This window comes from Megascapheus bottae, chromosome 2 (genome assembly GCF_031878675.1).
Source record: "Megascapheus bottae isolate mThoBot1 chromosome 2, mThoBot2.hap1, whole genome shotgun sequence".
In the NCBI taxonomy this organism is placed as follows: Eukaryota; Metazoa; Chordata; class Mammalia; order Rodentia; family Geomyidae; genus Megascapheus; species Megascapheus bottae.
Genome location: NC_143510.1, coordinates 61,364,227 through 61,379,337, shown reverse-complemented (window position 1 = coordinate 61,379,337; position 15,111 = coordinate 61,364,227). Strand labels below are relative to the sequence as shown.

The 15,111-nt window shown below is 41.3% G+C and overlaps 1 protein-coding gene across 4 annotated transcripts in view; it reads right to left on the bottom strand.

Moving 5' to 3' along the window:
• The window catches only part of Cpsf6 (cleavage and polyadenylation specific factor 6), a 34,545-nt gene extending 19,721 nt beyond the window's left edge, over nt 1–14,824 (bottom strand). For 2 of the 4 annotated variants that reach the window (XM_090328218.1, XM_090328225.1), the window contains exons 1-3: nt 14,691–14,824; nt 4,534–4,743; nt 2,214–2,317 (exon numbers count right to left, since the gene is read on the bottom strand). In XM_090328218.1, coding sequence (XP_090184344.1) covers nt 2,214–2,317; nt 4,534–4,743; nt 14,691–14,750 — 374 coding nt within the window. In that variant the 5' untranslated portion in view covers nt 14,751–14,824. The remainder of the gene's footprint in view (nt 1–2,213; nt 2,318–4,533; nt 4,744–14,690) is intronic. The other 2 variants (XM_090328229.1, XM_090328230.1) reach the window with 1 other exon arrangement.
• Nucleotides 14,825–15,111: the final 287 nt, after the last annotated feature.

The window sequence follows — 15,111 nt, the reverse complement described above, 5'->3', positions numbered from 1 at the left end:
CAAACAATCTTAATGCATGTAACAATTATTCATCTCCTATTATACTAGGTACTATATAGGATTGTAGAATCAACAGTGAACAAAGTAAAAACTACTTTCGTGGGGCTTATAATCTAGTGGGAGATAAGACAGAGAACAAGTTAAAAAAAAAATGATGAGAATATAGTGTTGACAAGATTGCTGTTTGGCAACAGGATGTCAAGAAAGGGAATGTTTACACAATTTAAACAGTCCAGAAAAAGGCACAAAACGTGAAGCAGGACATTTGCATGGTGAAGAATAATTAAGACAGGAAGAATAAACAATTAAAAGTCCTTTGAAGGGATCTGTCTGAGAAAGGGCAAAGACTAACTTGTTAAAACTGGCTGGCTGAGAGGCCAGGAGTTTGGCCTAGTGGTAGAGTGCTTGCCTAGCATGCATAAAGACCTGGGTTCGATTCCTCAGTACCCCACAGACATAGCAAAATGCTGGAAGTGGTGCTGAGGCTCAAGTGGTAGAGTGCAGGCCTTGACAAAGTCCAAGGACAGTGCTCAAGCCCTGAGCTCAAGCCCAGGACTGGCCAAAAAAAAAAGAAAACTGGTTGCCTGAATTAAAGTAGGAGGAGACACAGATCACAAGAGACAAAGGAAGTGACTCTCAGTAAGGTAGGAAGTCTTGGAAGACACTGAGCAGACAAATAATGACATTTTTAAAACAAACCCTCCCCCCCTCCTTTTACTATATGGAGTACAGGCTAGAGGTTAGGGCAAGAGCAAGGACACCAGTTTGAAAGTTACTGTAAAAGTTCAAATGATAGATGACAGTGGTTTGAAACAGGAGATAAAAGTCAAAGGTGAGGCCAGGAGTTTGGCCTAGTGGTAGAGTGCTTGCCTAGCATGCACGACGACCCAGGTTCGATTCCTCAGTACCGCATACATAGAAAAAAAGCCAGAAGTGGTGTTAAGGCTCAAGTGGTAGAGCTCTGGCCTTGAGAAGTCCAATGACAGTGCCCAGGCCCTGAGCTCAAGCCCAGGACTGGCAAAAAAAAAAAGTCAAAGATGTTAATGTCAGGCTCTACACAAAATGTGGAAAATATTCTTAGTGTGTACTGACATTTTAAATAACAGTATAAAAATCAGTACATTATTATTCTCTATCTGGTATTTCATCCTTTGGGAGTACAGTACTAGAGTTTGAACTCAGGGGCTCTATCAAGTGAATTACTTACTCCCAAGCCCTTTATACTTCAATGGGATCTCAAGGTAGTGCATACAGGGTTAACCTTGACCCACAATCTTCCTGCACATGCTTTCCCATAGCCCAATCATAACTGTGTCCATCCTACCTAACTTGGTTGAGATTTTGCCTGGGCAGGAATCTAACTGTGTTCCTCTTGATCTATGCCCCCAAGTAGAAGGATCATAGCTGTATGTTACTATATTCAACTAGTAATTTATTCTTTAAAAAATTCAGCCAGGCTCAGTGGCTCATGCCTGTAATCCTAGCTACTCAGGAGGCTGAAATCTAAAGATCAAGGCTCAAAGCCAGCCTGGGCACAAAAGGACTTGAGACTCTTATCCCTAATTAACCACTAGGAAAAAAAAAAATGGCAAGTGGGGCTTGGCTCAAGGATAGGGTGGCAGCCTGCACGGAAGAGCTCAGGGACAGCACCCAGGCCGAGTTCAAGCCCCATGACCCAACAAACAAAAAAGAAAAAATTCAAAAATGTTTCTGCTGTAACACTTACAATAAGCAAATGTAGAAACCAAAATTTCTAAAACTGAGAGACTAAGATGTACTTTTTTAGGAAAACCTAAGTATGTTCAGTAAAATATGATTATCAGCAGATGTTTAGATTATGAAAGTTAATTTTTGGTATCCATTTTATCACCATTACTATTTCCAGAATGATCTCATTTGTAGGGTTTAGTAATTAAAAAAATGAAGCAAAACATCCAGAGTACTCACATTATTTTCTAGTTGCCCATTATCCCCCATCTGTTAATCACAGGGAAAATATTCACAACACTGATATTTCAATCACAATTGGAGAAAATAGAGGAAAATTAGAAAGTCAGCCTTCATACTTCCAGTCACACTGGCCTTAGTGTGATAGACAATAAGGCAAACAAATGAAAGAACCAACCAATCATATGTCCTATACACGTGAATACTTAGTATTAACCTTATAACAAACGGCTACAAACTTTGAAAGTACAAAACAAAATTCTTACCCTTTTGACTGGCCATTTGCTCGATTTTCAAAAAATTTTATCTCCAAAATATCGTTTACTCCCAAAGAATGAACTGCTTCAGTTAAGTCTTCATCTGTTGTCCACTGCAAAACATGTCCCCTTATTAACAGTTTAAACATACCTATGATTTACTTTATTTTTAGAGATAAACAAGAGAAAATGCTCATTGCAAACCTAAGAGTGGTTTCTACCAGCCAACTTCATTTTTTCATTTCTTTAAAAGTACAAAAGCACTTGAGAACTTCATTCTCTGTTAAGTTTTTTATTGGTGTTTTGTGCAAGTCCTGGGGCTTAAACTCAGGACTAGGGTAAAGTCCCAGAGAGTTTCTGCTCAAGGCTACCACTGGAGCCACACTTCTACTTATAGCTTTTTTTTTTGGGGGGGGGGAGGGCAGTTTCTGCCCTGGCTGGCTTCTAACTGTGATCCTTACGTCTCAGCCTCTTTTAGTAGCTAGGATAACAAGTATGAGCCACCAGTGCCCAAGCTTCCCTGTTAAGTTTTGGAAATTAAGTTCATATCCATGGAGATGTTTTGTTGTTTTTTATTCCTAATGGTTTCTCATTTCTTTCAGCTTCAAACTGCTACAATTTTATATTCTCAATTAAATGGATCTCATTTATCATTTCTTCCCTTTAAGGAAAAATATTTTGTAAAATAAAATTTATCTTATCTTTGAATATAAAAGGGAAAGAAAAAGCCCTCATATATAGGATACACCTACTAAATACATTATATCAACTACTTAACGCTGTGTAAGTCCTAATATTATTCTAAATTTACATATAATACAGTAAAGTAGTAAACAGCTTGCCCAAAGTGACAAGAGAGTGGAGCTTATACTCAAAAGCTGATTTAGTAATTATTATTATAACTATACTGCTATTTCCTATTGTTAGCTTTGGCAGCTTCCTGGGTCTCCCATACACCAAGGATGGCCTGGAAAGCAGGAGCTAAGACCTAGCCAAAGTCACCCAAATTTTTAATTTTTTGCCCCAAACCCTCCTTGTTACAGTGTATGTGCTCTCTAATACCTTTCTTGTTGCCCAGCCCCTGCCTCATGAGACTTCTTCCAGACTTCATCCAAGGTCTCGCCTCCACCACTAAGAACAACTGCTGCTTGATGCTTTTATCCAGAGGGGACCATATCTCTACCTTTTACCCCTAATGTCTGCACCCCTTGCCAGCAAAAAGTAGCCCGAGAAAATCTCTGTGCCCTCATTCCTAATTATTAAAAGGCTAGAATGTAAGGTCGGCCCTAGGAAGACTGTTCCAGAGTGCCCTCCCCAGTCTCTGCCCAATACCTGGGTAATCTACATAGGTGTGGAGGCACTTACCACGCCCTTCTCTAGGGTCACATCCTGGATCGATCCTGGTCACACTTCCCACCCTCAGAGAGAGTCCTAGAATATGAGGTCACACTCACATCTAGTATGGCCATACCTTCTCGCAGCCCCTGTCCAAGCAGCTGCATACCCCTTTGGCAATGCATCTTCCTGCTTGAATTCTGAGTGGTGGTCTCTTTTCATTGGCCTAACTTAATTTAAACCTTACACCTATATTATAAAGACTGCTCAGATTGAATTTCAGAAGACATATTACTTATAGCAATGATCTTTGAATGCTAGAAAGTAGAAGAGTAGCAGTTTTAGTTTGATTTTTAGATATGTAATTTAAAGCTGTCAATAATATGTGATAGCTGAGCTTAAAAAGAATTCTACAGGACTGCATTAGTTATTTCAGGTTTAAGGTTGATATAAAATAAACTAATGGCCTCTTTAAAGGTATTCATTTTCAACTTTGGCTGTGCATAATCAAATTTTTAGTTCAGAAAGGCGAACAAAAACACTGATTACTGGAGAAGCTAAAAATCAACTGCCTTGCCGGTAGAGTGCTTGCCTAGCATGCACAAAGACATAGAAAAAAGCTGGAAGTGGTGCTGTGGCTCAACTGGTAGAGCTCTAGCCTTGAGAAAAAGTCCAAGGACAGACAGCGCTCAGGCCGAGTTCAAGCCCCACAACTGGCAAAAAAAAAAAAAAAAAAAAAAAAAAAAATCAACTGCCAGGCTGGGAGCATGGCCTAGTGGTAATGTGCTTGCATAGCATGCATGAAGCCCTGGGTTTGATTCCCCAGAACCACATACACAGAAAAAGCTGCAAATGGTGCTGTAGCTTGTGGCAGAGTGCTAGCCTTGAGCAAAAAGTGTCCAATAACAGTGCCCAGGCCCTGAGTTCAAGCCCCAGGACTGGCCAAAAGGAAAATAAAAATCAACTGCCAATTATTTAATTCATGTTAACTTACCCATGTTAGATTTCCAATATATAATGCAATTCTCTTTCCGGTGTAAGTATAGACGACATTTGGAGCTGCTCCTTTGCCCACATCATCACCAACAGTTGGTGGAAGAGTATCCATGTAATCACGATCTTCTGGGGCATCTCCATTATTTGCAGATGGAGAGATGACATCATCATACAAATCTATTTGATCATGCCCACCGTATTCTGCTTCCTAAGATACAGAAATAGTCTTCTAAATTATAAAAGTCAGAACACAACTAAAGAGACTCCAATACATTCAAAATTTTACTTTAAAAATCTGATGGAAGAAACGAAAAAGGTCTAAGATCTCCTTGTAAGTCTTTTTTCACTTTATACTTAAACTTTCCTTGGATGCAAATATTCTTTAGTAAGAGTAACATATGAATTCAAGTATGTGTTTTTTTTTTTCTTTTTATTCCAGTCAACCATAGGGCTTGAACTCTGAGCCTGGGCACTGTCCCTGAGCTCTTTAGCTCAAGGCCAGCACTGTACCACTTGAGCAACAGCGCCACTTCTGGTTTTCTGATGGTTAACTGGCGATAAGAGTTGCAGACTTTCCTGCCAGGTTGGCCTTGAACCACTATCCTCAGATCTCAGCCTCTTGAGTAGCTAGCATTACAGGCATGAGCCACTGGTACCCAGCTTCAGAATGTAAGTTTTTAGAGAGTATTTGTCATGAGACTGTTACAAATGGACACTGATGGCTACCACCTCTTAGCCTAGCCACTGGGGATGATGAGATCAGTACTCATGGTGTGCAGCCCAGGCAGAAAAGTCATACTCAACAAAAAGCCAGAAGTACAAATGTGGCTCAAATGGCAGACAGCTTTCAGGGAAAAAGTCAAGTGAGAACACGAGGCCGTGAGGCTCAAAGTCCAATACCAACACATACACCAACCTGTACATTGAGCACATACGAAGACAAAGAAGAGCCATTCCAAGTTTTTAATATTTGACCACAGGAAAAAGTGTAATTATTTTCTGTGGCATTCAGATCTTGTTTCCCAACCCCAGCCCCAAGAAATCTACTAGTTTAGAAATAGTAGGCTGAGGGCCAAGGGTGTGGCCTAACAGTACAGTGCTTGCCTAATATGCATGAAGCCCTGGGTTTGATTCCTCAGTACTACATACACAGAAAAGGCCAGAAGTGGTGCTGTGGCTCAAGTGGTAGAGTGCTAGCCTTAAGAAAGCTCAAGAACAATGTCCAGGCCCTGAGTTCAAGCCCCAGAACTAGCCAAAAGAAAAATAGTGGGGCTGGCAGTTTGGCCTAGTGGTAGAGTGATTGCCTAGTATGCACGAAGACCTGGTTTGATTCCTTGGTACCACAAACATAGAAAGAGCCAGAAATGGTGCTGTGGCTCAAGTTGGTAGCTCTAGCCTTGAAAAAGCCCAAGGGTGGTGCCCAGGCCCTGAGTTCAAAGCCAAGACTGGTCAAAAAAAGAAAAAAAGAAAAGAAAAATAGGTACGCTGTTCCATAGAAAAGAAATGGAGGAAGAGATACGGGTGTGTACATAATACACAATGTCATATTTAGGGAAAGAGCAACAATGCAGCAAATATAGGTAAAACTATGCAAATTAGTATCTTGCAATAATTTTATTACTTGACATCTCATATATCTAATTAGCAAGAGGAAAAAATAAGAAACAATTAAATGTTGCCACTGTCACCAGTAGACTTAATAATCACTTCTTTAATAAACACAAGCCACAAGCTTTATTAAGCCTGTAACAGAGAAAAAACTATTTTTTTCTTTTCTAAGCTTAAGTACTTATTACAGCAATGTGAACTACTGTATGCTTGTGAGACAGAATTCACAGGCTCTTCGAAGTGTACCTTTTGTCATACAAATGGCATAAAGAAGAGCTCACAGTTTCGTAAACATTTATAGGATGACCTTTCAGGAGAAAGCATTCATTACATGATGGTAAATCAGTAAGATATTACTATGGATTCTCACAGAGCCAAGATAAGAACTTTTTAAAAGAAAAAGAAAATTAGATAGGGAAATATCATTTATACAAGTAGCCAAAGAAACTTCTGATCTCATCTTTTGGATACTTTGTGAATAATAACAAGCTATCTATTTACTAATCACATTAACAGAATCTTTATATACCAATTCTGTTATAAGGCAGAATGTCTCTACACCTCAGTAATTAAGAAATCCAATATATTAAGGTTAAAAAAAAGCTATCTTTAGCAACAGTTAGAAACTAAGATTTCAAGCCACTGACTGCCATTAATTTTATTTTGTTTTATAATACCAAAATAATCTCCAAGAAACTAGTTTTTGCTAAACAAAATATAGTATTCAAATTAGTGACAGTGAAAATTAGAAAAAAGTTGAGTACATTTTGAAGCTCCAGTGTAGCTGAAGCTTCAAGTAATGCAATTCTAACAGCTGTTCCATACTCTAAGATACGACAGCTTCCCACAAGGGGTTGGGGACACTTTAGTCTCTCCTGCAATCTGGGTCTGTACAAAGGTTTTATACTGCTATTCAACCGGATATGTTTTCATTTTCCTCAACAGAAAACAGTAAAAAAGAACATATAGGTTAGTAATGTCTAAAAGGAAGTACTTAAAGTCTTATTTCCACTTACACAAAGGCTGATATTTCTCATTCATTTTTTTTTATTGTTGGGGTGATGTACAGAGAGGTTACAGTTTCATTCATCAGCTCGTAGGCCCAGAGTTCAGGCCCCACGACAGACAAAAAAAATAATATTTATGTAAGTAGACAAAAGCTTACAAACATTAATTGCAGCTATACTAACCTGGTGCATTATAATCACTCTATTATTATTATTTTGTTGGTCTTGGGGTTTGAATTTAGGGCTCGAGGCTTTTGTTCTACCATCTGAGCCACAGCTCTATTTCTGGCTTTTTTTTTTTTTTTGGCCAGTCCTGGGCCCTGAACTCAGGGCGTGCGTGCGTGCGTGTTTGGGGTGGGCGGATTTTGCAGGCCTGGAGCTTGAGCCCAGTGTGTGTGTGTGTGGGGGGGGGGCGGATTTTGCAGGCCTGGAGCTTGAGCTCAGGGTCTGAGCATTGTCCTTGGGTTTTCTCAAGGCTAGAACTCTACCATTTGAGCCACAGTACCACTTCTGGCTTTTTTTCTATGTATGTGGTACAGAGGAATGCAACACTGGTCTTTGTGCATGCTAGGCAAGCACTTTACCACTAGGCCAAACTGCCAGCCCTTTTCTGGTTTTATACTGGAGATACAAGTTCCATAAACTTTCCTGCCAGGACTAGCTTCAAAATGCAATCCTCAGATGTCTGTCAGTCTCGAGTAGCTAGGATTACAAGCGTGAGCCACCAGCACGCAGTCATGTGGCTTCAACTCAGGGCCTATATGCTGTCCCTAAGCTTCTTTGCTCAAAGCTACCACTTTGAGCCACAGTGCCACTTCTATACAATCACTATTTTTTGAACTGTTCCAAGGCCACAGCTTATATGTACTCCTAGCTCTACTTGAACTTGGACTTGTTGGAAAGACATACAAGAATCTGCCACCATTAAAATTGCAACTCAAAACAATATTTTATCCTTCCCATACCCTCTCTTCCACATTTCAAAAACACAGAACACTCAATTTAGTTCTTATTTTAATCAAGTGAGAAATGTGGGTATTCTGAAATTGTGAGAGATGCTCATCATTATAGACATATACAAAGAAATTAAGAGGGGGTAAAGAGGCTCATGCTTGTAATCCTAACTGTTCAAGAGGCTGCAATCAGGAGAATAATGGCTCAAGGCCAGGCAGGGTATAAAGTTCAAAAGACCCTTTCTCAACCAACAGCTAGCTGGGCATAGCTGGGTACAGTAATAGTGCCTGTCATTCCAGCTACAATGGGAAATGTAAGAACTGCACACATGGGCCTGGGGGGGGGGGAATATATCCTATGACAAAATAACAAGGGCTAAAAAGGGTTGGTAGCAAGGCTCAGTTGTAGAGTACCTGCCTGATTAAGTGGGAAGTTCTGAGTTCAAACCCTGTACTATGAAAGGAAAAAAGTCTCTCAAATTAAAAATAGAAATAGTGTTAAGTTCTATCATATGTAAAAGATGTTTTCAAATACTTTTTCATATCTTACTATTTTAGATACCAAATGTTGCCCAGATTAACTGATCTTTTTCATAGGAGCTAGCTAATCAATAAAGCTGTAATTACATTAAACTTCCAGTAACAGCTGAGGATTCTGGGAAATAATTTTCTTCATCCTAAAAATAACATAAATCACTACAGTAATTTTAAACTCAAGGAGTGCTATTTGGCCAAATACTCTTAAGTCTTTAAAATGTACATGCTCAGAGGTACTGGAAGCATGGCTCAAAGTTAAGAGTGCCTGCCGGACAGGTCTGAGTTCAAACCACAGTGCTGTGGCTCCCTCGGTCCCCTTAATGTATGTACTCAGCCAAATGTGGTTTACACATCTGCAATCTCAGGACTTAGGCGGCTCAAACAGGAAGAGCTCCAATTCAAGTTCAAACCAAGACCTCAAGAAAACATATGTACACAATATATGTATGAAAACCTGTTGCCAAGAGAAAGAACTTAGCAATAAGATGGAAAGAAAAATGACCAATATCTGAAGAACTTTTCTAAATCTTCATTAGTATCATCTCCCTCCAAGTTATTAGACTTTCCCTAATCGCCCTCTTAAAAATGTTAATACTGCCAGGTGCAGTGGCTCATGCCTGTAATCCTAGCTATTTAGGAGGCAGAGATCTGAGGATCAAGGTTCAAAGCCAGCCTGGGCACAAAAGGATCAGACTCTTATCTCCAATTAACCTCTGGAAAATGGAAGTGGGGCTTGGCTCAAAGGAAGAGTTGTAGCCTTGAGCTGAAGAACTCAGGGACATCCCAGGCCCAGGGGGAGGGTGGTGGCCTAGACCTAAAGAGCTCAAGGATGGTGCCCAGTTCAAGTTCCATGACCCACACACACACAAAAAAGTATCACAGATATACCATTATTGGAAATACCTCAATAGTTATCCCAATGAACTACAAAGAGCCAGAATTAGCATAGTGTGGTTCAAGCAGTAGGGCACCAGTTCTAAGTGAAAAAGTTAAGAGCTCAAGGCCCCAAGTTCAAGCCCCAATACTCCAGAAAAGGGGGAAAAAAAAAATCTAACAGCAGAAGATGGACAGATTAGTTCTAATTCTAGATAGTTATACCAAAACCTGCAGATACTCAAATCTCGTGCTATGTAATCACTGTTTAAGGAATGACAAGACTGTTTATATGCCACATAAATTAACTACGCTTATAAATGACAAATCTGTGTCAAGAAGAGCTCTAGTTTTCCCTATGCAACTCTACCCATATTTCTGAATCAACCTCCACATATCTAACTCTGGACATGATATACTCACCTGAAAATCATCTTCTTTAATTCTCCATAACTGGCTAAACATCTGGCTAGAGGAAACAAATACGTAACTGAAAAGCCAAGTGTGACTCATGAAATTGACTTATAAGGGCATTTAAGTCCTCAGTTCCTGATTGTTTTTTAAGTAGTCACTAACTATATACTTTTATTTTAAAGTTGGGTAGAGAAGACCAGGAACTGGTAGCTTATGCCTATAATCCTAGCTATCAGAAGGGTTAGATCTGAAGGCAGCAGTTTGAAGCCAGCCCAAGCAGAAAAGGACATGAGACTCTTTTCTCCAATAAACTACTAAGAAAAAGCCAGAAGTGGTTCTGCAGCTCAAGTGGTAGAGGCCCAGCTTTGAGCAAAAGAAGCTCAAGGACAGCCCCAAGACTGGCACAAAAGGAAAAAAAAAAATAATAGAGTTGGGGGAAGGCAAATCACTAACTCAGTTCTGTAGTATCCAACAGACTGTTAACTAAATTCTATATTAAGAGCTTTTAATTGTCTAAAAAATAAAATATACACTACTTCCATGCACAAAGTATAAGTGGAACAACACTAATCTCAAATTCCAAAACTTTCAGTGTCAACATGACACTCAAAAAAGTTCTGGGGTTGGGATCATTTCTGATTTCAGATTAGGGATGCTCACCTGCTAAATCTACACAAATGGTACAAAATCTGAAAAATTCCCAAATCCCAAAACACAACCCTTCCCCAAAATTCTGTTTGAGGAACATGCCGATTGTAGGTATTCCTGAAAATTCATAGAATATTTGTTTCCTTTCCCCCAATCCCGCTCACAAGGAAGATTCTACGGGTAAGATACATATTAAGAGGGGCTTCCATAATATATATCTATTAAGTATATAATTGTGTCTGTGTGTCTGTCACCCACTACAGTATATTTCTGAAATTTGTATCATCTGTGTATTTTGAACTGAATATTTTAAATTATTTCAGAACTACTACACTTAAATACAGACCAAAATTCTAAGTATACTGGAGTGAAACACACCTATTTTCTGCTCACCTCTAAATTCAAGTAATGTACAGTGTAATAAAGCCGGTCAAATTTTCTTCCATTAAAGCAATGACCCAGTTTGGTGGCTTCATGAAAATCTTCAAAAACTAAAGAGCACCCAGAAAGAATGATGAAGTTCACTGTGTTTTCTCTCCCCTTCATGTTCCATTCTTAAGACTCATTTAGTAAAGATAAGATCACAGAAACGTATAATTATCATACCCCAAACTAAACTTTACTAAGATTGCTGAATGTCTTTTGGAAACAAGCTTATGCTACACTTTACCAAAATACAAAAGCTTCATAAAAACATGAATGTAAATGTGAAAATGAGAGGAAGAAGAAAAACATTGAGAAAGACCATGTCTTGTTGTTTTCTTTTTTATTGACATAATTGTACATATAGATGGGGTACAGTGTGCAAATTCAATACATGTACAAAATGTGTAATGATAAAAATCAGACAATCAGTATTTCAATTTTTTTTAAAAATTTGTGTAGTCTTCAATGTCCTTCTAGTTCTCCATAAAACATATACTAAGGTTACCATAAATTAGTCACAAACACTAGAATTTATTTCTAACTGTAGTTTGATATTCACTATCCAACCTTCCTCCTTCACACCCTCTATTAATCACTATTGTGTTCTCTTGAATTACACTATGTACTAGGCATCACTAAAGTCTTTTAGATATTTAGCACACACAAGTGAACATCTCTCCTTCAATCCACTGTGTGAAAATTTATGTTCTAAACCAGGCAACTATTCCTGGTTACTTGAACAAAACCTTGAAACAAACTATGGTGTTTCTATCCCATGTGGAATTTTTACTATCCCCTCTGTTTTGATTTATATTCCCTGTTCTCATGGCCTGTAGGAATCTTCCAGCTACAAGTCATCACAAGCTACATGTCATCAGACCTAAAACCTGATCTCAAAAGGCAAGTCCTTCGGAACAATGTTGCCTCCATCAAATGTATTTCTGTAGTATTATTCTTCTGTGGTTGCTACCATGTCTATTTGTTCCATTCAGTTGTTTATGTATTTTTATAGTTACTGATGAATGATTACTGAATGAAAGCCAAGATTGGGGGGAAAAAAATCACTTAAAATGTAGAAAATGGAAAATACATGACTACAAAGAATTTCGAAGTATACAAAAGACTGTAGCTCACACCAGAAAACAAAGTTTTGAAAACATTTACAGAATCTTATAAATCAAAATAAGTAGACTAGTATTTAGTACTGAAAACATACATATAGTTTACTATACGTAGTTAGTACAAGTAAAGTCATAAGCTAATAGTCATCAGACTAAATCAGGCAGAAATAAATTTGTTGTTACCTCCAATTCTGGTTATGATTTCAGAATATTTAAATATTAACATTTTTAAGAAAGCAAGACAAACTTTATAAATGGCCATTTAGTGGCCATTTTTTGTTCAGGAATTAACAGAGCAAGCAAATTACAGAAGCCAATCATATGCAAAATAGTAACACAAAGGCCTCTTTAATCTTTCCATTCATCTATTCAAACATAGTTCACTGGTAAAAATAAAAACTTCCCAGTAGATATAATGCTGTACGCAAATCAATAAAAAGTTACATTAAAACACACACAAAAAAGTAGTTTCTCATTGGTTTCACAAAATTTTAATCTCTTCTTACCTCCTGTTAGGCACAAGTTACTGCATGGGGATAAGAAAGTGCTACACCATCTAGCTATGTGGATAAGGAGGATGCCCCTTTCAAGATAGGCAAGTCATATTTCATGAAGAGGTAAAAAACAAAAGCTTAACCTCTAAAACTATGCCGCAATTCTTTTGTACAGTGTATAGAATTATCTATTCTCTTGTTAGAAAAAGCTGATGAAGACTGTCTTTGAAAACGTGTTTCTTTACTCAGTTAACCCCTCTTTGAGACATGAGGTTATACTCAATAAATATAAGGAAAAGAAATTTCCTAGAGATCTTTGACTACTGACTGTAAAACTACTGGAATTTGGTTAGCACTCTAGGAAATTTTTAAAATTTGAAAACACGCCTTAAGCATAGATATTATATTCAAAATACAGGCACATTTTTTTAACAAACTGATTTTCAAACTTAATGCTTTATTGTACTGGATTGCATTTAAACATACAGTTTTAAGTGACATAGTAAATATTTCTATAGTCTATTGCAAAATGGTTTTCTTTTTTTAAGATTTAAACCAGAGGCACAGCTATTTTTCCCGAAAAATAACAGTAAGAATTTGAGTTCCAATATTAAAAAAAAAAATCTTGGGTGTCTAATTCACAAATAAAATTTCGTGAAAAGGGGGAGGGGTAAACCACATTAACCAGTGGAATTTTACGAAGCTTCTCACATGGACCTGCAAAATACATTAAAAATAAATAAATAAAAAAAGGTTTGAGTTGCACTGCAATTAAGCACAATCTGATTTTCAAAACTGCGTTCCTCCATCAAATGTAGTAAAGGATGTGGACAGCGGATTGAAAGCTTCAATGTCCTCCATCCAGCAAGAAAGGAGACATTCATGTTTATTTTTTGCAAGGATGCTCCATCACCCGACTCCACAGCTGGTTCAAGGCCCCGGAGAAACCTTGCAAATCTTTTATTTTCCAACGTGGAAAGCGAAGCGTGTGTGTGTGTGGGGGGGGGGGGTTGGAGAGGCATCTTGCATTCAAAAGTCGGGTCAAACGCACTGTTTTTTTATTTGCAAACTACGCCCCTTAAAAAACGGAGTGTGTGTGTGTGGGGGGGGGGGGGACAGGGAAAGTTTCACGCTTCATTTTAGCCTCCGATCTGCCGCCGGTTGGGCTATACCATCTTTTTGTTCTAACCAACCACCGCGCTCTCACATCGACCTCTGGGCAAAGGCCATTTTATCTTCCCCGGTATTTTCATCACACAAAGATGAAGAACCACCGGAGCCTCGAGGTCCGGACTAAAACTAAATAAATAAATAGAAAACAAGGAAAAAAAAAAAAAAAGATCGGAGACCCAAAAGTCAATGGACTTGTTGCGGGCTTCCCCCCCCCCACCCCGCCCCGCTCCCCGCCCAGGCCTCCGGCCTGCACGGGAGAGGGCGGCGGAGGCGGAGGGAAGCGCCAAGCCGAAAGCGGTCGCAAACGCGACCGGGGGAGAAGCCTTGGAGACTGGGCGCGCGGGATACAAAGGGCTGTGAACGCGGCCTTCCATGAGGCAGCCGTGCGCGGGCAAGGAGACAAGATGGAGCGACGGGAGGAATCGGAGCCCGAGCGGCAGGGGCCGGGGTCTCAGGCGGCGGCGGCGGCGGCGGCGGCGGGCGCGTGCCCGGCCGGGCTTCCCCCTCAAGCCCCGCGGGAGGCCGGGGGAGGGGACGCGGCGGCGCGTTCTGCCCCCCTCCGCACACACGCGGCCTAGCGCGGCGGGAAGCGCCCGCCGGCCGCCGCCAACAATGGGACGAGAGACGGCGGACAAGGAGGTGGAGGAGGCGGCGGCGGAGGCTGCACGGCCGCCGGCACCCGCGCTCCAGGCCCCGCGGGCAGCCCGCCGCAGAACGAGGACCGAGCGCCGCATGGGGGTGAGTGTGGGGGGGGGGGTCGGCGGCGCGGCCCAAGCAGCGGGCGGCAAGGGCGCACGATCTGCAGCCGCGCCGGCTCGCGGCCCCCGTGGCGGACTCCGGTCAAGCGTCCAGGGCCGTAGCGCCGTCCGCGTCCGGCGGCGGGGCCTGAGCCCTCACGTACCTGGTTGAACTCTTCGCCTACATCCGCGTAAATGTCTATATGGTCCACGCCGTCCGCCATCTTCTTCCCTCGGCCTCGGCCGCCGCCGCCGCCGCCGCCTCCTCCTGCAGGTCCGCCCGCCGCGGCAGCAGCAGCGGATCTAGCGGAGGGGGGCGGGGCGTGCTGCGTCACTTCCGAGGCCCGAGCGGCGGAGGCGGGGGCGGGAGCGGCCGGCCGCCGGGCGTCCGGGTTCTGCGGCCCGGCGTGCGGGCGTGCGGGCGTGCGGGCGTGCGGGCGTGCGGGCGTGCGGAGCCGCGGCGCCGCCCACCGCGGGGAGAGGCCGTTTCTTTTGTGCGCCCGGGCGGGGCGGAGCGGGGCGGGCACCTCGGGGTGGGGTGGGGGGGTGCCACTCGTTTCCGGGGGCTGGCCTCACGCCGCCGCA